We start from the raw sequence: 22,813 nt of genomic DNA, 5'->3' as shown, positions 1-22,813 counted from the left end.
GGTGCAGGCCAAGGTTAATTTCCATCTGTATGCCTCCTGTGGCCACCCAGCATAAGCTACAAAGTGCTCTGCAGATGGATACTACTTGTGCTGGGCTTGGAGGTGCCCAGGTGAGGCCAGGCTGTGAACCAAGGCTGGATGCTGCTACTGCTGGGCCTAGGGCCACTTAGCAAGAAGTACCGGGCATGCTGAGGCCAGAAACTACTTGTTTGAGAGATTTTAGGAATGTCTGAAGTGTTAGCCAAGACAAGCCATAGAAATAGCTTGGGTGAGCCCACAAGTTGGGTTGGGCAGGATCTCAGGGAATCAACAGGGTGGGGCAAACAGTATGAGCCAGGTTGATGGGTACTCAGACATGGTGCTCACCTACCAGCTTAGTTGGGGGAGGGCTTAGAAAAGGAACAATGGCTTCTGCCAGCTTTTTTGTCTGGCAGACTGCTGCTCACCCCAGCTCTCACCCTGATGCCAGACAATTCAATTCCTCCTGGTATGTCTCTGGTGCCTTTTGAGCTGCTGTCCCAATGCTGGAACTCAGAGGGAGTGTATCAGAGTAAGTCCATGCCTGGGCTCTTGAAGAGGACCTGTCTGGGCGTCCAGAAGCCTTCTGTCTCCCTCCCTCAGGCACAATCCCTGCTGGTTTTTACAGCCAGAAGTTATAGGGACTTCTCTTCCTGGCAGTGGAACCCTGGGCTCAGGGGCTTCACCCTTCAGGGGAGACCTCCACCATTAAGGTATCCCTCCTGATTTTTATCTGCCACAAGTGGATGTGGGACCATCCCATGCCATGTCTTTGTCCCTCCTACCAGTTTTGATGTAGCTTCTTCTTTAAACCCTTTATTGTAGGACTTCCGTTAAACTAGGTTTCAGGTGGTTCTGAATGATGGTTGTTTTGTAGTTGAGTTGTAATTTTGATGTGGTTGTGGGAGGATGCCATTACTGTGGTTACCTACACTGACATCTTGACTGGAAGTTCATGAGTATTTTTATGAAGCAGGCCAGTGGTTCTCAACTCTGGCTCAGTAAAGAGTTGCCTCATATCTCTTGAGTCAAAATCTTTGGGATCGGCATTGTGTGTTAGTAGGGGAGGGTAGAATGAGTAGGGGAGTGTATAATCCCTGTGGTTAAAAGAGTATTTCATCCTGCACACCAAAGGGTGGTAGGGTCAATTCCCAGTCAGGGCACATACCTGGGTTGTGGGCCAGGTCCCCAGTAGGGGGCGCATGAGAGGCAACCACACAATAATGTTTCTTTCACTCGCTTTCTCCCTCTCTTTCCCTCTGTTAATAAATAAATAAAATCTTTTTAAAAAAAGAGTGCCTCATCAATTATACATCAATTAAGAAAAAGACACAAGAAAAATTATTTACCAATTCATGGCACTTAATAGACATGCAATTAATATTTGCTGAATACGAGAAAAAAATGCCTCAGAGGGAAAACAGGATAGTCAACCTACTAGGCCTATAATGGAAATGCTAACATTTAAGACATTTCTCCTGATCTTGGAGAACTTGCAACCCAGCAGAGGATATTAAAAAAAAAAAAAGGTACACTGAAAACTTTCTACAAATTGGAACTTTGAGACTAGTACAGATCAAATGTTATTAGAGTATCAGGGAGGAGGAAGGTACTTTTGGAATGTTTCAAGGAGGAGAGGCATTTTCACATGGGACTTAAGGAGAGGGGATTTGGTATAATATAGTTAGTGGAGGAGAGGGATGTGAGGTGAAAAGGCAAGGGGCACTTTCAGCTTTTAGAAGTTAGACTAGCTTGGGGGAATAATGGGTACCACGGCTGAGGGTCTGAGGGGAACCATCTAAGCCAAGCCAAAAAAGTTAGGGCTTTGCCGGAAGGCAGGGGGAAGTTTATGCAAGTTTATCATAGGAAATAAGCACAGTTGTGTGTAGGGTGATGACTCAGGCTGCAGACCAGAGTTTTATCATCTATCTCTGATGAGTCAGCCAGTTCTATATGCCAAAGTCATCTAACCTGATAAGTTTGGAAATATTTGGACTGTGAATTTGTAAATCAGGCCATAATTAAAGTGACAAGAATATATGGTCACAAGAAGACAACATGGTTTGCCCAGGACTACCCCGGTTTTAGTTCTGGAAGTCCTGTGTTCTGGGAAATATCTTTGTCCTGGGCAAACCAGGACAGTTGGTCATAAGCTGTATTATGACCAACCACCAGGGAAGTGGCACTGAAAATAATATTTTTAAGACATCTGGGGTTTTTTTTGAAAGAAAAAGAACACTTTTTTATTAAAAAAATTTTTATCCATTGTTCAATTACAATTGTCCCCATATTTGCCCCATTGCTCTCCTCTGCCCCGCCCATCCTCCCCTCCCATATTCACTCCTCCTGCCCCTGGTTGTCCTTGTCCATGGAACCTTTATAGATGTTCCTTGACTTGACCCTTCCCCTTCCTCTGTTGTCACCCTCCTCCCTTCCCTCTGGTCACTCTCAGTTTGTTCTTTATTTCTGTGCGTCTGGTTCCGTTTTGCTTGCTTGTTTGTTTTGTTGATTAGGTTCCACTTACAGGTGATATCATATGTACTTATCTTTCACCACCTGGATTATTTCACTTACATAATACTCTCCAGTTCCATCCATGCTCTCGTGAAGGGTAGGACAGCCTTCTTTCTTTCTGCTGCATAATATTCCATTGTGTAAATGTACCACAGTGTTTTGATCCACTCATTTACTGATGGACACTTATGCTGTTTCCAGCACTTGGCAACTGTAAATAACACTGCTTTGAATGTTGGGGTGCATAGGACAGCTGCTTTTTAAAAAAATTATATTTTATTGATTATGCTATTACAGTTGTCCCAATTTTTCCCTCTTAGCCCCTTCCACTGAGTACCCCCCAACTCCCTCAGGCAATCCTCACACCACTGTTCATGTCCATGGGACTTGTGTATAAGTTCTTTGGCTACTCTGTTTCCTACACTGTACTTTACATCCCCATGGCTATTCTGTAACTGCCTATTTGTACTTCTTAATCCCCTCACTTCTTCACCCATTCCCCCATATCCACCTCCCATCTGGCAACCATCATAACACTCTCCCTATCCATGATTCTGTCCCTGTTCTTATTTGCTTAGTTTGTTTTTTAGATTCAATTGTTGGTAGATACATATTTATTACCATGTTATTGTTCATAGTTTTGATCTTCTTTGTCTTAAATAAGTTCCTTTAACACTTCATATAATAATGGATAGATGATGATGAACTCCTTTAGTTTTTTCTTGTCTAGAAAGTTCTTTATCTGCCCTTTGATTCTAAATGATAGCTTTGCTCGGTAGAGCAATCTTGGCTGTAGGTCGCTGCTTTTCATGACTTTGAATATTTCTTACCTATCTTTTGTAGCCTGCAAAGTTTCTTTAGAGAAACCAGCTGACAGTCTTATGGGAACTCCCTTGTAGGTAACTAACTTCTTTTGTCTATCTGCTTTTAAGATTCTCTCTTTATCTTTAACCTTTGACATTTTAATTATGATGTGTCTTGGACTGGGCCTCTTTGCATCCATCTTATTTGGGACTCTATGCTTCCTGAACTTGCATGTCTATTTCTTTCATCAACTTAGGGAAGTTTCTTTCATTATATTTTCAAATAGATTTCTAATTTCTTGCTCTTTCTTCTCTTCTTTGGGCACCCCTACAATGTGAATGTTGGAATGATTGAAGTTGTCCCAGATGCTCCTTATGCTATCCTTGGGTTTTGTTTTTTTTTTTGGATTCTTTTTTCTCCTTGTTGTTCTGATTGGTTGTTTTTTTGCTTTCTTATGTTCCAAATGATTAATTTGATTCTTGGCTTTATGCACTCTATTGTTGTTTCCTGTAAATTGTTCTTTATTTCAATTAATGTATGCTTGTTTCTGAATGGGTCTTTTTTATGCTGCTGAGGTCGCTAAGTTCCTTGAGCATCCTTACAACCAGTGTTTTGAACTCTGCATCTGATGGATTATTTATCTCCTAGTTAGTTCTTTTTCTGGAGTTTTGATCTGTTCTTTCATTTGTGCCATGTTTCTTTGTCTCCTCGTTTTGGCAGCTTCCCTGTGTCTGTGTCTAGGTATTAGGTAGAGCTGCTATGATTCCCTGTCTTGGTAGTGTGACTTAATATACTAGGTTTTCTGTAGGGTCCAGTGGCCCAGCTTCCCCTATCACCCAAGAAGGGTACTCAAGGTACACCCTTTGTTAGGGCTGAGTACACCCTCTTCTTGTAGTTGAGCCTTGATTGCTATTAGCAAGTTAATGGTAGCGATTTACCCAGGCCAATCAGCTGCAGGGACTTGCTGTGTCCACTGATGACCAATCTCTGCCCTCCATGGAGGATCAGCTTTGCAGAGGTAGGGTGGTGGAACTCTGATGTGGTCAGTAGTTGTCCACTGGATGTGCAGGCTCTGGGGTTTCCTGGGTAGTACAGGCCAAGGTCAGCCCCATCCTGTGTTCTGCCTGGAGCCGCCCTTCCTGAGCTATAAAGCAATCTGAGATGGCTGCTACCTGTGCTGGGCTTTGCAGTTTCCAGTCGAAACCAAGCTGTGAACCCAGGGTGGCTACTGTTAGCGCTGGGCCTGGGGCCACATAGCAAGAGGTATGGGGGCTAGGGGGTCAACTGAGGCCAGGTGTTGCTTGTTTGAGAGGATTTAGTAAGTTGTGAAGCTTGAGCTAAGACCAGCCATTTGTATAGAAAAGTCACTGTGAACAGCTTGGATGGGCCCATAAGATGGGTGGGATGGAGCCTCAAGGGATCTCCAGGGCAGGGGAAACAGGGATAGCCAGGTCAATGGAGTCTCAGATACTGCACTTGCCTGACAGCTCTGTGGCTCTGTGTGGAGGAGGGTTCAGAAAAGGAACAGTGGCTTCTGCCTGCCTTTCTGTCTGGAAGAAAGCTGTCTCCCAGCTTTTGTCTGGATTACAGACACTTCAGCTCCTCTCCTTATGCCACTGGTGCCTTTCAAGCTACTACTCCAGTGCTGGAGCTCAGAGGGAGTGATTCCCAGTAAGTCCGTGTGCGGGTTATTTAAGAGGAACTGCTTGGGACTCCAGAAGTTTCTTCCACCAACTCAATCCCCACTGGTTTTTACAGCCACAAGTTATGGGGACTTATCTTCCTGGCACTGGTACCCTGGGCTGGGGGACCTGTTTTGGGCTGGGACTCCTTGCTCTCTAGATAACCTTCCTGATTTTTTTCCCTCCTCACATGGATGTAGACCCAAGCTGTTCTGCATCTCTGCCCCTCTTACCAGTCTGGATGGATGTAGTTTCTTTAATTCTTGGACTTCCATTCAACTCAATTTCTGATGGTTCTGAGTGATGTTTGTTCTGCAGTTTAGTCATAATCTTGATGTGGTTATGTGAGGAGGCAAGCCATGTTTACCTACGCCTCCATCTTGACCAGAAGTAAGATAGCTATTTTGAATGAAGGATATCCTTTATATCCTCTGGGATGAGTCCATTCCTTGTTGACTTCAGCAGGATTACAGAGGCAGCCTTTGGAATACTAGGTTCTACTATTACTTTGCCTCAACCTCATTCACTGTTCTTTCCACATCAGCACAATTGAGACCAGTCTCCCCATGCCCAGATCACAAGAGTGCATGAGAAATACTTTTTCTGTTTCTGCTAGCTTAATACGGAAATCAGTAAGGGCTAAGGTTGTAGGGATGAGTTGGGAGACAAATTCTGGAGTGAGACTCAGTCCAAGGTTTTAATGGAGGAGGAAGAAAACCCCGTTAACTAGTAGGTTGAAAAATGGTAGTCCCAAAGGATGGAAGAACAAACACTCTTGAGCCTGGTCACTATCTGTCATCTGGATAGTGTCACATCCCCTTAGCACACATCCTCACTGTTCCACAGCACGAGGAGAGAGCTATAATAAAGGCACAGCACTGCTCCTGTCTGTTGTCCGATTCTCAGAGATCTTCAAATGTAATATTGATCGTATATAATAAAAATGGTAACAAATTGTAGGAATTGTTTTGGTACTGGTTACTCAGCACCTATGTAAAATACATTTATGGTGTCCAGTTAGTGGCTCTTTTTAGATGCTAGCTTTACTTATAGCTTCAATATATTTTTATTCTTTCCTCTTAGAAATTCTTAGAGAAGTATAGAAATGATATGCCTGGCGTTTTCTTGAACATGGGTAGTGCTTCAGGTGGTGCTTTCATTTGCTGAGTTGTTTTTCTGAGTTGGTTATGGATTTGTTTAAATACAGTAATACTCTTGGTCTTGTCAACCTGGAAACAAGCTGAATGTGCTTATTATAGAGAGAGCCAGGATGGGCTGCCCAGATGTTGGTCCCAAACTAAGTAGAGGGGCCACTGCTCAGGACCTCAATAATGTGTTGGCCATAGGAATCCCCGATTGATTCCCAAATGTTCCTATCCTTTCTAATGTTTATTGTATGCTGATTAAAGAGAACAATTTTATCCAAATTGCTAATATTCTTCAGGCATTTTGAGGGAACGAGATTTTCCTAATCAAATTGCTAATTCCACCTCAGAATTTAGGAGCTGGTACCCACTCCCTCCTGAAAATGAATAAATGAATTCAACTAATGAATGGATGAATTCAATCACTCAAGGAATATTTATTAAATATATCTACTGTGGTATTCAATACCCACGAGGCCATAGGATGAACTGTTAACCCAAGAGTTGCAGTCCCAATTTCAGCTGAGGAGTAGAAAGAGACCCCCGTCGAATAAGGACAATATGTCTACTGGGGAAGTGCCATGAATACGGGGTAAATGGACTCCAAATGCATAAAATAGGGACGCTGACTTCCTCTGCATGAAAGGATCAGGAAGGACTTTCCCAGGAAATTAATCCATGAACTGAGCCCTAGAGGGTGGGTAGGAGTTAACACGAGTGAGGACACGGTTGGGGTGGCAGCACTCCAGGCAGAGGGAGCCGTGTGGGCTGATGCCTCTGGGAGGAGGAAGTGCATCATGTTCAAGGATCTGGAAGATGCTGTTAAGACCTGTGGTTAAAGTTGGGTCTGGTTGGCCTCAAGTAAATGAGATATAAAATAAAATCCTTATGGTGGAAAACAACGAGATTGATGTTTATATTAAAATTTTGGGATTAAATTCTTAATGTAAAAGCAGGATTTGTTCTTTAGAGAAATATCTAAAATACATAGTTAAGTACAAAGAAGAAAGTCCCTCACAGCCATACACCCAAACACAAACCATTATTAACATCTTGGTTGTTTTTATTCCCAGTGAGTTTCCTATCCACAGGTTTTTATAAAGGTATGGAAACTATACTATGTATATTATTTTATATGGTGCTGCTGTTTTCTTACTATTAAGCTATAAATATCAACCCATATTGTTATGTACTCTAACTATCCTTTTTATTAGGGGCATAATCACCCTGTTTAATTTATTGAGCAGGTTCCACCCTGGTTCTCAGTCCACATGGAAGAAGATCCATGAAAGGGTATGCAATCTTCTGACATCCCACAGAGCTCGGCAGCGCCTCCACGAGGTTAGGGCTTCTCGTCAAGCTAGATCTTTGCTGGCAGAATAATATGGGAACTGGGACTTACTGTTCATTGGGGAAGACAGACATTAATCAAGTAACTGCAAAAATAAATGTAACATGTGACACTTACTAAGGAGAGTACGTGGTGTCCTGGGAGTGTAGGGAAAGGGGTATTTGACTTGGTTGGGTGTCAGAGCAGCTCCCCTGGGGAGAGACAATGGAGCTTGGAACCGAACAATGAGTAGCAGCTAATTTGGAGCACAGCGTGCATCAGGAGGAGGTCCTGCAGCAAGAGGGAGGAGCGTCCTTTCAAAGGACTTAGAGAAGACAGTGTAACTAACCCCAAGCACATTCTCTTCCACCAGGCCCAGGAATTCTGGTCCAGGGGAGAACCCAGAGAAGTGTGTGTGGTCTGTTTAAGGGCATAGCATGGAAGAAAGTTTTCCTAAAAGCTGTTGAACGAACTCAAAAAGAGTCTGGTGGTTTTCCTAGAAATAACTCATAGATTTGTTCAAGGGTCCTAGAGTTTTCAAACTGGAAACAGCCAGGCAAAACCCTGGTGTTTCAAAGAAGAGAGAAAAGTTAAAATTCTTACAGTAAAAGGTGCATTCTTGAGAATTATCAGTCCTACATTCTTAGCCCTAGGATTTGCCTAGAATGGTTGTCAGGTGACAGCCAGTCAGGATGAAGGATGATGGATGCCAGGTGGTTGGAAGATGAGCACCAGGTGGTCTGGTCACATCCAGTGACCTAGGTGTCAGGTGGATGTATGAGTGAGTCCTTCAGAGGGTAATTAGAGGGTTGTCTGGAGGTCCAGATGCATAACCAGGCATTGATGCAGGACTGGAAAGTTAAAAAAAAAAATGTAAGTTCCCAGTCTAGTTAGAACAAAAATGGGGTTTTTCCTCATGCCTGAATCTTGATAATGTTAACAATTTTAGCAGCTTGGTTAAAGTGACCCCATTTTATATATTCCCTATCTTCACTCTTTTCTCAAAGTTGATAAGGTGTTTTGGCTTTCTGATCTCTTATGGGGCTGTGGGGAGCGTTTCTGATTCATAGTTAGATACAGCCAGTACTTTGTCTACTGCAGATGGACAGTCATTAGCTACGTGACCCGTCAACATTTCCAAAGAATTCAAATGGAAGGTTAACAGTGCCCGCAGTGGTTGGATTTCACCGTGCCATGCAGTTGAATTGGTCATACTTACTTAAAAACGCTGGCGTTTCCTACATTTATAGGGTGACACTTAAAATGAGTAATGATTACTCTAGCCATGGGGGTAGTGGATTACTTTACTTCCTCTCTGAAAAGTCACAGTCTTTCCAAGTAAGGAAATCCCTTTAAAACGTAAAAAGAAAGGGAGGGAGAGAACAAAGGAAGGAAGGAAGAAGAAAGAGGAAGAGAGAGAAGGAGAGAGTACCTAGGTACACACACACACGTGAACCCCACATATACAGAGTAACGGCATTCATGTGCCTCTTAAATGCAAAACTACACATTGTGCTGTCATTGATCTAGATTACATTATGAGTAACGCAATTGCTGCATTTGTTTTTATTATAGGAAGACTTTATCTCTGGAGTAAATCATACCCTTGAAAGGCCGAGCTACCCTCTGAAGAACTACCCAGTTCGTGCACAGAGATATTTTTAAGCTGATGTCTCATGTAAGTAAGCAGCTTAAGTGTTTCTTATGACTTGCTAAAATGATTTTAGTTTCCTGCTATCAGTACGAGGTAGTCACATAACGTGCGGGACAGGTGCAGAAGAGACCGGAGAACCCCGTTCCTCCTTCACAGAGCGGTATGGGGGTCTGCCGGCCCTCTTGCCCCGCCTTGTGTGTCCGTCTCTCTCCCATTGCCTAATGGCCCCTCTTTGCAGCTCCTTGAACACAAGTTTTTCCTGCTGTGGTGCCTTTGTGCACATTGCTGTCTCCGTCTGGAATCTCTCCCTGCTCCTGCTCGATTCCCTCTGGTCACCCGTTGAGTCTCATGACTTCTGTGACACTTCCTCCCCTTCTGAGGCATGCCTTTTTCTTAGCACTCTGCGCCTTCCTAAAGTACGACATGGTTTGTTGTTATCTGTTTATATGGCTCGATTGCCTAAAAGTCTGCCTCTTCTTCTTGAGTGAAACCTGCCTCTCCTGCTCCCTGTTTTGTAGCTGGCATTTAGTGCGCTACAAGGGAATCTCATTTAACTCAGGTGGATTCAACCACACGTATAGGCCTGTGTTCCCAACAAGAACCGAACTCCCACTCCCTACCTGTTGCTGTCTTTGCATCAGACGATTCTCCACTGTGGTTGGTGCTCAGTAAATACTTTTTATGAGTGAATGCTGAATGGGATAATGAGGCAACACTATAATTCAGATATGAGGTAGTTGGCCACATAGTAAGATGTCATTATTTCTCAGGTATTCTTTTCCCTTCCTAACCCAGGCCCAAAACAATAATAGCTAATAGCTCTTCATTATCAACTGCTTCCTGAGTGCCAGGAACTGGTCCAAATACTTCACGTGTATTAAATGGGTTAATGCTTAATTCTCAAAATCCTATGAAGTGTAGTTACTATCATTGCTTCCATTTTATGGATAGGGAAACTGAGGCACAGAGCACGCAGGCTCCTTGCTCAAGGTGCCATGACTAGTGAATGGCACAGCTGAAATAGGAACCTGGGTAGTCTGGCTTCAGTGACCACACCTTTAACCATTCCATCTGTCGCTTCTCCAGACCTAGGGTGTGTGATGGGAGAACCCTGGGTAGAAAGAGCAGAGCCTTCCGGACCCCAGGAGAGTTTGTGGGCATTTCCGGGAACATCTCTCACAAGGATCCTTTGGTGCTGTATTATGATGTCCCTCATCCTAGCAATTTCAAAATAATTATGAGTCCTTTCAAACAATAAAGGAGTGTGGGATAATACGCTCAGCTTTTACTTAGGGTCAGCCTCCTGAAAATCTGGTTTGAGGGCCCCAGGGCTGGCCAGGGCTCCCTGCCTCCTGCACAGAGGAATGTGGAGGACAGCTCAGTAGTTGCCAGTTCTGCAGGCTCCTACCTTAGAACGTTCTGCTTGGTAGATTAAAGGATGGATTCTGGGCCACTTCATCTCTGGTTGCCAAAACAGTCATCTAGGCATTTATTAGGTAGTTATACAGAACATAACTCACATAATTACCACTTAGGGAACACGGCCCACATAATTACCAAATGCCAAATTGTGCTGAAATTCAACACAAGTGACACTGAGTTACATAAAGCCCTGAACCAGCTATTATGTGGACACTGATGTAAGGGGATAGAGAGGAAGTGAGAAAAAAAATTTAGTAAATTCTTAGGAAGTAGGTTTCCAATATAACATAAGATCCCATCCAATGGTCTCTATGGCCACTTCCCAGGCCACGGATTCCTGGTGAGGCAGGAGTGCTGGAAGGCTGCGGTAGTGAAGGTTTTTGTGGCTGTAAAGACCCAGGTGACTTTGGCTGTCTTAAGCAAATAGGACATTTATTAGAAAGATGCTGATATCACAGTGAATTCAGAGAAGACTCAAACAAGCAAGGTCAAGCAGCTAAAGCAGGACAACCCCAGTTGTGCCATGAGTTCGGGGCAGCCCCAGAGAGGAGCATCCGACAGAAGACCCCTGGGTTTCCACTACATGCCTCCTTCCCTGCTTTTCTCAATGAAGCCCTCCTGCTTGTAGCACCATTTTTAAAAAACAGTGCTGCACTGAACATTCTACACATCCTAATGTCCTGACCGCCGCCCCCTGCCCCCCAACCCCCCAGCCCCGGAATAAGCCTCCGTGTTCTCATCTCTAGAATGGAACCTTTTGTCAGGATCGCAGAATACAGGAGGTGGTGTATTCAGCTTAACAAACTGGCTCAAGATACTAATATGTTTAATCATTGACCATCTCAAGTTTACTTTTGATGTCAAGGACCTTTTCTTTCTTTCTTTTTTTTTTTCTGATGGTGCTCACGTCCTACCTCCTGGCACAAGTCACTGCGGGATTGGAGCGCGGCGCCAGTTCTTGCCCCTTCCTTCCCTTCTCCCCTTCTGCTGTTCCACTGTTGATCAGCTTTCCCTCTCCTGGTTTCCCAGTGATCTCAAGATTCGGGGGAATTGAAAAAGTAGAATCTTACCACAAAAAGGCCAGGGATTCTTGAGCCAAAAAAAAAAAAGTCCAAAATTGCCTGACTAGGGAGTGCGTAGAGGAAATGAGTAGAAGGGGTTGGAATATATTTCTCCTTATTCTGGATGGTTTGGGAGGTGGTATTTTGGGTCCCTGCCCTGGCTGGGTGGCTAAGTTGGTTGGAGCATTGTCCTGTACACCAAAAGGTTGCAGGTTCAATTCTGGTCAGGGCACATACCTGGGTCGTGGGTTCAATCCCCGGTCAGGGTGTGTATAGCAGGCAACTGACTGATATTTCTCTCTCATATAGATGTTTCTCTCTCTCTCCCTTCCTCTCTCTCTAAAATCAATAAAGATATCCTTGGGTGAGGATTTAAAAAAGCAGATTATCCCTTGTATATTTTAAAATGGTGGACTTTATGTTATGCAAATTTTATTACAAAAAAATCACATAAACACACACACATACACAGATTATTCCTAGTTCTCTTAGAAGGCATGATTGCCTTTGTGTCGTGGCTCTTACCAAGTGTGTGAGCTGATTGTCCATGTCCAGTATGTACTCACTGAGATTCCGCTTTGGAGGATGGGCTTGTAAGGCCACCTCTGTGAAACCCCCTGGTCCCTCAGGCAGAGCCAGGGCCTCTGCCTTTTGCTCCTCCCATAGGCCTCCACTTAGTACTTGTTTCCTTCAGCCTTGTACTGCAATTGGTTTTCCGTATGAAAACTCCCCCAAGAAGGGGACGGGAGGACTGGAAGGGAAGTCTCTGCGAAGGGAGGGGAGACTGACCAAATGGCACCACCAACTCTGGCCCCACTGAGCGGCCCATACCTGGGAGCAGTGTCCTGCAGTCCCAGTTCCCACCACCATGGCTGGCCTTCAGGGGGAGCTAGTCCACTTGTAATACTCCGAGCCAGAGAGTGAGCAGGGAATGCAGGCACAGACAAGAATTATAGCACAAAACTTCTAAAATTAAAGAATAGCCAAAAGGAAGTGAAACAAGAAAGGAAAAACAGGGTAAAAATTAACCGAAGCACCAGTTTCTGATTCCGTCAGAGCTCATTGGGCCTCCAGCTCCTAAGATAGTGGCTAGCATGGCCTCCAGGCTGACCTCTCTGCGGGCAGGCAGGAGCTATTTTGCTTCCTCCCGCAGGGGCTCCTCCACCTCCATTACAACCAAAGTAAAAAGCAAGCCAGGCTACAGACTCTAAACTCCAGTGTTAGGGACCCTTTTTGATTTGGTCACCAGGTTCTGAGGGATTTGTCATTTGGTGGCTTGCGGGGATTGACTCAATGGATAGTGTGACTCACCTCCCTTCATCCCAGGAGGCCCGCAGACCCCTCAGGCAGTGGCTGTGCACCCAAACCACAAGGCAGATCCCTGGATCAGCAGTCCTCCATGAGCATTAGAATCACGGGGATGCGGGGAGGGGCTCTGAAAAATACTGATGCCCAGGCTCCACTTCAGACCAATTCAATTGGAATCTGCGCTCTGCCCAGTATTGTTAAAACTGTTCTTTAGGGGGTTCTGATGCATATTTAAGATTGAGAATCTCTGCAGTAGGCTGCCAGTGCCTTGAGGATCGGGACTGGGAACACCCCCGGTCTTACACTGTCCTTGCTCAAAAATGATTGTTCCACAGAATGGGATTGATGGGGGCATGTTTAACAGTTTAGCTCAGTGACACCTGGCAGTTTCTGCTCGTATACAGTGTACGAAGGACGGTACTAACTCCTCACAATGGCACTCTCCAGAGGTGGATACTCTGCTGATTATCATCCTCACCTTGTACCAAGAGGTCAGGTAGCTTGCCTGAGACCACACAGCGGCTTTGTCATGCTAACTAATGTTGCCTCATTCTGCATTGGGAACATAGGACAAGGGGTTCAGACACCAAGTGATCCCAAGGAAGATCCCAAGGAAGAGGCATGCCAAAATTAGGATAGAGTGAGATCATCTTCTCCTCCTTGGCTGTGTTGATTGTGTTCTTTTTTCTCAGTCCCACCTGCAGGGGACACTGAAAGAAAGCTGGAGGAGCATCGTGAAGAACTCCCTCATCCAGGCAACTGACACATCCTTAGGGAAATGAACAACAATTTTTGTTATATGTGTGGAGTTGCCAGTGTCTAATCCCCTTTAAATCAAACCCTGTGCTCAATCTTTTGTACCCAGGTAAGAGTTGTTGATTAAAGTGTTCATTGTTTGGGGCTCATGTTTTCTTGTGAAGCTGGAAAATTTGTGTTTTGGTTTGTTTGTGTGTGTGTTTGGAGCTTGAAATAAAACATAACAATAGTTGAGTGGTAGGTCCTTGGAAAGTACTTCTTAGAATTTTACTGAAAATGTCAAGATGCCTTTTTAGGTATTCCTCATTTTTGGCATGGAGGGTCCTTGAAAAGTCCTTTTTTTCCCTCCTTTCCTCCCTCCTTTCTCCTCAATTCCACTCCCTCTCTCTTTCTTTCCAAATCAACTTACATTTTACATCAGCTAGAAGAAGCTGCTATTTAGTGGAATAACCTGATAAATTCTTTAGGAAAAGACTGCCAACCTGATTTCTTCTTTTTGGCAAATCTGTTTTTTTTTGTGTGTTATTTGGTTTTTAGTGCTAGGCTTTCTGTACACGAAGTCCACTGAGAACACAGGAAGAGGGAGGCTTCCATCTGGAGAATTCAAATCTGGCCTTAAAGGTTCAATTCTATGATACATATGTAGGAAGAGGCTAATTGCTTTGGACTATAGTTTAAACTCGTTCTTCTGTCACTATCCTTCATGTTCAGCAGTTCTTAATAAATTTACATGAACAACAGCTTCCTCCAATATTTCTCTGAAAGATCTACTTGAAGCAAATAGGCTTTGTAAACATGACTGCCAAAACTGAATTCAAAGTTAGTTAGCAGGGTGCCTTTATGAAATGCTCACACAGTTTGCTGGGGCACGAAGAGGATGGAACGGGGTGAAGTGGAGCTGGAGGCACATCTGTCTCCGTGGGCACAGACCCAGAAAGGATTGGGCCTGAACACGGAAACCTTTGAATCCCTCCGCGCCATAACCTGAGCGCTTCCCTCTACCATCCGCTGCAACCGTGGGAGTTTTGGAAGATGCAGTGAAGCGTGAAGGCTTCTTTTCTCATTATGACCACAGGAATTGGTTCGTTAGATAAATTAGAAAAGGAAATTCAAAATTAAATGAGAAAAGAAAAAGCCCTCCCAAAACAAAAACAATAGAACAAAACTCATTTATCCTTTTCTCAGAATCTCAGCCAAACAAAGGTATTTATTACAAGAAACACTGCACCTTCGGAAAACAGACAACAGGCTTGGATTACACGTGCTTTACATTCTCGGAGCATCTGAAATTATAGTTGTCAACTTGTTTTGGTGTCTAAGTAGTCACCAAAAATAAAAGGTATTGCATCACATTAAGACTGAGGTACAATTCTTGGAAAAGGGCCACTTACAAAGGAGGATGTGAGCAATCGAAGGGGGTCACGCTAATCAGTTGGCATCGCATGTAGCTCCTTGCTCGGATATGCTCTGTGATATTCACGTCCAGTTTGTTGGAGCATAACTTCTTAATTCGACTTTTGAATAAGATCTTAAATGCCCACCAGTCTTTTTGTTGTTGTTTTTTTCCACAACTCAATCTGCCCTTTTCTCATTTTCTGAACTCTGTTGTTTAAATTATCCTGATTTTACCTTTTTATTTCTTCAGGAATTATTTTAGTTTTGAGGAATCATATTGGGCCAGGGTTGCAACTGAGACCTTTTGCTTTTGGAGTATATAGTAACATGAATAATTTTGCGATGTATTGGGGTTTGGATTCCTTTTGGGAAGACCTGTCATTAAACATAATAAAAATCCCCCTGGTCTTACTTCCGTTTATTATTCCTTTCTTGACTTGCACAGTTGCCGATCTGTCAAAGCCTGGACCACATTTTCCAAATATTCACAGGGTCTGGGTTTGCAGAGACTCTTGGGAAATTCTCCCTCAGGGAGCCCGGGCCCTGTAAGCAAAACCACCATAGAATGAAGTCATTTCCCTAATCACCTGACTGACTCAAAGTTAAATGAAGCCTGTAGACCCTGAATTTAAAAAAAAGGATCAGTTTAAAATGGAATGTAAGATGGTCTGTTAGGGTACATAACCCACCATCTTCTCAGATTGCCAGCCATCTGAATAAAGTGCCCATAAAGATTCCAAAAAAACATATGAGTGTATATGATTAGTTTATCATAAAAGAAAATAGTTGGTTTTAAATGTGTAATTAGAGGATGGATGGGTCATGTGTGCAAGTTCAGCCTAGCCGCCGAATGCCTGGCCGCTCTCAGTAACAGCCATGGATGATGGCTCTACCTGATTAGTTCCATTTGAGGAGCCCTCTGGCCGCTCTGAGGGCAACCCTAGGAAATGTCACATTCTCCAGTCTGTGTATGTGACCAGTGAATCTGCTAGTGCCACCTGATGGGACCTCTGTGCATCTCTGAACAGGGGACCCACCCCAGCTCTTCTTGGGAATGTGCAGGTTTTGGGGAGAAGCCCCTCCTCTCTTCCCCTGTACTGGGAACTCTGCTGACAAGAAGAGCTGTGACCCTCAGCCTCCTGGGGTCTGTTCCCTCCCATTCCTCCACACTGGGTCCAGGGGCAGCAGTAATTACTTTGTTCATCAGAGGAAAGAGCCTGTGCTTAGTTTCACCTTAGAACTAGGAAACTGGGCAAAAACAGGGTCGTGCCTAGGATATGGGCTTTTCCCTGGTGCAAATGGGTCCTTTCAAGGATGGGTGGGTTGTTGGAGCTCTTCAGCTTCTTCAGAGTGAGGAGCTCCCATTCTGGAAATTTCCCCTCGAGATTCTGTATCTTTTAGAGTGACCCTCCCACACCCCAGTAAGTATATATATTTTCTTTCTTTTTTTGATTAGTAAATGAAAGCTCTTTTATTGCTTGATAAGCAAGGTTACAGTGACACAAATTCATAGGAAACAAAACTAATTCCGCCCCAAGTGTTCCTAGAGCAGGAGGCATCAAAGTTTTTATTTTTTTAAATATATTTTATTGATTATGCTATTATAGTGGTCCCATTTTTTTCCTCTATGTCCCCTCCACCCGGTACCGACCCTCCCACCAGCATTCTCCCTTACCTTTAGTTCATGCCCATGGGTCATACATATAAGGTCTTTGACTTCTCCATTTCCTATACTATTCTTAACCTCCCCCTGTCTATTTTGTCGCTACCATTTATGCTTTTTATTCCCTCTACCTTATTCCCCATTCTCCCCCCACCCCTCCCCATTGATAACCTCCCATGTGATCTCCATTTCTGTGATTCTGTTCCTGTTCTAGTTGTTTGCTTAGTTTGTTTTAGTTTTGGGGGTTATTTTTTAGGATCAGTTGTTGATAGTTGTGAATTTGCTGTCATTTCACTGTTCATATTTTTGATCATCTTCTTTTTCTTAGATAAGTCCCTTTAACATTTTATATAATAAGGGCTTGGTGATGATGAACTCCTTTAACTTGGCCTTACCTGGGAACCACTTTATCTGCCCTTCCATTCCAAATGATAGCTTTGCTGGATAGAGTAATTTTGGAGGTAGGTCCTTGCCTTTCATGACTTGAAATACTTCTTTCCAGCCCATTCTTGCCTACAAGGTTTCTTTTGAGAAATCAGCTGATAGCCTTATGGAAACTCCTTTGTAGGTAACTGTGTCCTTTTCTCTTGCTGCTGTTAAAATTCTCTCCTTACCTTTAATCTTGGGTAATGTAATTATGATGTGCCTTGGTGTGTGCTTCCTTGGGTCCAACTTCTTTGGGACTCTCTGAGCTTCCAGGACTTCCTGGAAGTCTGTTTCCTTTGCCAGATTGGGGAAGTTCTCCTTCATTATTTTTTCAAATAAGTTTTCAATTTCTTGCTCTTCCTCTTCTCCTTCTGGCACTCTTATGATTTGGATGTGGAACGTTTAAAGTTGTCCCAGAGGTTCCTAAGCCTCTCTTCATTTTTTTGAATTCTCGTTTCTTTATTCTGTTTTGGTTGAATGTTTATTTCTTCCTTCTGCTCCAAACTGTTGATTTGAGTCCCAGTTTCCTTCCCTTCACTGTTGGTTCCCAGTATATTTTTCTTTATTTCACTTTGCATAGCCTTCACTTCTTCCTCTACTTTGCGACCATACTCAACCATTTCTGTGAGCATCCTTATTACCAGTGTTTTGAACTCTGCATCTGATAGGTTGCCTATCTCTTCATTGCTTAGTTCTATTTTTGGAGCTTTGATCTGTTCTTTCATTTGGTCAATTTTGCTTTGTCTCATTGTGCCTGTTACATAATAAGGGGCAGAGCCTTAAGTATTTGGGAGGGCGAGGCAACCCACGTTACTGCGTTGTGGCACTGTATGTGGGGGAGGGGTCCAAGAGGGAACAATGCTTAGCTCTCCACCAGCTTTCAGACACTTCCCCTGCTACCCACAAGCCAATTGGGCCCTTCAGGTGCTAATTCCTGGGTGGGTGGGTTTGTGTATGTTCTAGGACCTTGCAGGTCTTTCCAGAAAACTCTTCTGTGAGGCTGGGAGTTTCTCCTGCTGCTACAACACCCACAAATTTGTACAGCCAGAGGTTTTGAGCCTTTCTTTTCCCATGCTGGAACCCTGAGTTGCATTCTCTGTCTCGCTCCCCAGTTGTTCCTCCATGTTTATCTGCATGTGGATGTGGGACTGCCCAGTCCTCCAGTCACTGCCTTGCCACGCATCCTCTCTGCTCTGGCTGCCTGTCTCCACTCCTCCTACCAGTCTCAATGAATGTTTCTTCTTTAACTCCTTCATTATCAGACTTCCATTCAGTTCGATTTTCTGGCAGTTCTGGTTATTTTTTGTTTTTAAATTTGCTGTTGTCCTTCTTTTGGTTGTGGGAGGAGGCAAAGTGTGTCTATCTACAGCTCCATCTTGGTCAGCCCCCTCTTTTTTTCTATTTAAAAGTAGCTTGAAGCCCATAAGAATCTACCCATAAGAATCACCTGCTGGGGCTCACTTGCTCTCTGTGGTGAACACAGCTCTGGGTACTCTCCAAGACCATGTGGGCCCATACGACAGAGAAAATATATCATATTGTATGATATATAGATACAAGGGTTCGCCTTGTATGTGTGTGGGGGTCACGTGTGGGAGTGCACTGGTCTCCACAGCAGGCACTCTTAGATGGCAGCAGCGAGTGCCTCAGGGTTTCATGGCCTGCCCCAGCAATGATGAAGGGAATCTGAGGGCTGTTAGGCTGCTGAGTCACCAGGACTAGGGCTTTTTCTTTTAATTTGCTGATTTTAGAGAGAGAGAGGAAGCAGGGGAAGAGAGAGAGACAGAGAGAGACAGACAGACACATCAATTTGTTGCTCCACTTATGCATTCATTGGTTGGTTGTTATATGTGCCCTGACAGGGGTTTCATCCCCCACAACTTGCCATATTAGGATGATGCTCTAATCAAATGAGGTACCCGGCAGGGCATGGATTAGGACTTTCAAATGAAGAGGCAGAAGGAAGACCTCTGGTAAGGCAGAGAATTGGCTCTAAGGTAAGAGAGTTGAAATACATGTGGTGGGTACTGGGCCTTTGTTTTGTGATTGGTTGTGGGTGATTTTGAATGAGCCAAGGTTCCTGAATGTCCTTCTTAGCCTGGGTGAGTGTGGAGGGTGATTTATTCTAGGTTCTTCCACAGAGGCCAGGACAGGAGCATGTTGAGGGGCTTGGGAGAGCCACAGTCTTTTAAAAACCTTTCCATCCAGCCTTGGGAAACCTAGAAGCCCAGCAAAGAAATGGACAAAGGACTTTTTTTTCCTTCCCACTCTTTCTCTTATTTTTCCATTCCTTTGTTCACTGCCTCAGTTTTCCAGGCACTGTATAATGCTTCATGAGGGCATTATCGTGTGGGTGTGAAGAGTGAAGGCTCTAGAGTGAGAGCACCTAGATTTGAACCCTGATTCTGCCATTTACTGGCTGAGTGACTTGGGCAAATAACTCAGCCTCATTGTGCCTCTGTGTCCTTCTTTGTGAAACTGAGGCAAAATTAGTATCCACTTTGTGACGTCATAGATAGATGACTCAACACATTTAAAGCACTTGAAATTAGTGCCTGGCATAAAACAGGCACTCAGTATTAGTCGTTGTTATTCTCATTAAATTATTTGCAGAAAGCATTTTTCCTTTTTTTTTTTCCGCTAAGGACGCTGAGATTCAGAAAAACAAATGTGTATCAGAGGCAATTTCCAATCCCTGGTTTGCCTTGTCTCCAAACCTCTTGTTCTTTTTACCGCCCCTTGGTTGTCACCCGACTGTCCCTGAAGTTGGTGGTGCATGCTGGGTAATTCAACCTAAAGGGTTTGAAAAATTGAACTGATTATTTCAGTAGAGTGACAGGGCAATTAAGGTTTTTTGACAGAAGTTGGAATGAGGTTAACCACTCCTTGCTTAGGCCAACAAAAGATGTTTTCTGCTTTTATTTCCTGTTATTGGAATATTATATTTGTAAATAGCATTTTTAGGAAGGCCTCTTCCACTCCAAAATAAATATCCCTTTTCCCTTTTCTCCAGGAATTAGCACTCAAATTGGTATCTTGAACTGAGATAAATATCACCCCTATTTTAGTGCGTTGGCTTCCAGGAACAGACTGTGTGTAAGAGGAGCCGTTGTTGGACATGCTGGGTTCACGGGGAGAGTTCCTTGTCACGAAAGCTCATTTTGTCTTTGCATGAGGAAATTCAGCAGAGGCAAATGATGACATCCTTTGTTCACTGAGTCGTGCGGCCTCCCAGTCCTGACAAATAACTAAATTGATTCTATAGCCTTGCATGGAATCACTCAATTTGTATGTATTAAACTCCTACGTTGTTCTCAGTATTGTACTGGGCCCTGTGGGGTAGAGGACGAGTTATGCTAAGGAGTGTAAGATCCAACCTGTGCCCTTCTGGAGTCTCCAGACTTATTAGGGCGATGAGCTGTTTCATGTGTGGTCATCAAAAGGTGTTGCAAACTCAAATGCCTTCAGGACCAGGCAGGATCTGTGACTGTCAGAAGCAGTGGGGTTCGAAATAATGGTGAGTGCTGGGTTGTTACTCCATTTCCTTCGCCTCCTGCACAGTGGTTAAATTCTTCAAATTCAAATCTAAAACAGCAAAAGGCTCTGTGGCCACATAAAGGTGGTCTGAAGCTGGATCTTGCCCACAGCCACCAGTTTTGACTCTTATTTAATAGTATGAAATAATAATAACAAGTTTGTGGAATGTTATTTATAATCAAGGCTCATATTGATTAACTTAATAATACAAGGCAGTATCTGATTACGGACCAAGATACTATTACTTCTCTAGGTTCCATTAGGTAAGAAATAATGGAGTCTTGGGGCCAGGGGCCAAGAATTTCTTTTTGACATTAAGGAATAGGAAGACCAGGTGGAGAAGAGGTTTGGGAGAAGAGAAATTGGAGCCCAGGAAGGATATGTGTTTGGAGAAGGGAATACCCTCTAGGGATATCTTCTGAAGTGTCCTAAATACTGGGCCTGGTATTTGAGACTTTGTGCTGTAGACAGTAAGAAACCATTAGAGTTTGGGGATGGGAAAGTAGACAATTAATTTGATGGTCCTGTTTAGGGCGGTCAGGGAGTGGGTAGAGGCTGGCAGCAGGGAGACTTTTACAAAGCCATTGAAGAAATCTGGAAATTAGAGCCTGGATAGGGTGGGAGGGTCATTGAGAAGAAAGGGGCTCATTAAACATGGAGGGTGGGGAGAAATCACCAGGCACCTTATTTTAATGGTGCTTGAATGGTGTGGAGGAGGTGGAGGGGGAGTCTGGCTCCTTTACAAAAGAAATAGTTAAGTCAGAATTCCTGGGCTGAGTTGCAAAATGAGGGTGAACTATTTAATCATCAGGACTGAAGTATTGATTGAGAGAATACTTTACTCCGCAGATAGAAGGTCACAGTGTTCTTCATTTTGTAGATCCACATTCTTCGTGACATGAGGTGAGATGAACTCAGGATGAAGAGAGCAAAATGGGCCAAATAAAATCTTTCGGAGAGGGATTTGTTTCTCGTGGTGTTTTTTGGTAGGAGGACCAGAGTGGGGGGGAACCCTCAGCATTACAGGGTGGGGTGCTGTGAGGCAGGGTGGGTGCTCAGAGGCAATGGGGGCCTTCTTTTAGATTTAGTTTTTGTTGTTGTCACTGTTTTCTTTAATCTTGTTCTTGTTTTGAAGGTCTCATTGTAAGTAGAACTGAGGATTATCAAAGTATACATTATTTATTTGAGAATGACAAGGGAAGGGAAAATGCAGGAATGCGCCATGTTCAGTAATTCATGGCTGAAATGAAGCTAAGCCACAGACCACCCACTTCACGAGGAGACAGCCCTGCCACTTGGGCTCCAAGTGGAGGGAGTTGAACAAATGAACGAACTGCTGTAGACCTGCCTTGTCACCTCCGACTTCTTGGGGTCAAAGAGGGTCAAAGAAATTGTTATGATCCTAAGTTGCAGTGGAAATCCTGGTGATTTTGAAAATACAATATTCACTTTAGGAAAAGAGACTGCAGAAGGAATTGACAAGTTTGACCTTGGATAAGTTCAGTTTAAAAAGATGGTACAAAGGTCAAAGGGAGATGTCCAGTAGAAGTTGGAAATGTAGATTTGAAGTTTGGCCGAGAGGGCAGGTCAGGCAAAACCAAGGGCAGCTGTAGATGTAGGGGATACACATTTTTGTTAATCACCTGAATAGAGGTGGCATTTGAAGCCATAGTAACGGGTGAACTTCCGATGGAGAGAGAGTAGCGAGAGAGTGACCAGAGGAAATGGAGCTTCTTCATTCATTCCACGTCTGGGGGCGCCCTGGGTGTCTGGCACAGGTGGGGTGTCGGGCAGAGAGGACGCCCACTGGAAGGAAGCGGTGGGAGGAAGTGACAGAAGCTATTGAGGACCAGGGCAGGGGGGAGAGGTTTGGGGAGAACCCGGTCATGTCTTAGAATTCAAAGAGAACTTAGTGGAAAATGAGCTAATTAACAGTGGCAAATATTGCAAAAGTGTGAAATTTAATGCCTAAGAAACTGCTTGTTGGATTTTACCAACAGGACATTGGTTTGTTTACCTTGGAGCTTATAATGTTCCTGATCTTAGAGGAAATGCTTCCAGCTTTTCGCTGTTGAGTGTGTTTGCTGTGGGCTTGTCA

The 22,813-nt window shown here is 43.9% G+C and overlaps 1 protein-coding gene across 5 annotated transcripts in view; it reads left to right on the top strand.

Annotated features, from left to right (window-relative positions):
• Positions 1 to 22,813, top strand: part of SPATA6L (spermatogenesis associated 6 like) — a 63,925-nt gene that overhangs the window by 36,578 nt on the left and 4,534 nt on the right. For 3 of the 5 annotated variants that reach the window (XM_045190994.3, XM_045190999.3, XM_045191000.3), the window contains 3 exons: positions 7,411 to 7,504; positions 9,069 to 9,171; positions 13,631 to 13,843. In XM_045190994.3, the coding sequence (XP_045046929.2) occupies positions 7,411 to 7,504; positions 9,069 to 9,158 (184 nt within the window). In that variant the 3' untranslated portion in view covers positions 9,159 to 9,171; positions 13,631 to 13,843. Of the gene's footprint in view, positions 1 to 7,410; positions 7,505 to 9,068; positions 9,172 to 13,630; positions 13,844 to 15,534; positions 15,879 to 22,813 lie in introns of those variants that run through there. The other 2 variants (XR_006654695.2, XR_006654694.3) reach the window with 2 other exon arrangements.

This window comes from Desmodus rotundus, chromosome 1, assembly GCF_022682495.2.
Source record: "Desmodus rotundus isolate HL8 chromosome 1, HLdesRot8A.1, whole genome shotgun sequence".
Lineage (NCBI taxonomy): Eukaryota > Metazoa > Chordata > Mammalia > Chiroptera > Phyllostomidae > Desmodus > Desmodus rotundus.
This window is presented reverse-complemented; position numbering and strand designations above follow the sequence as displayed.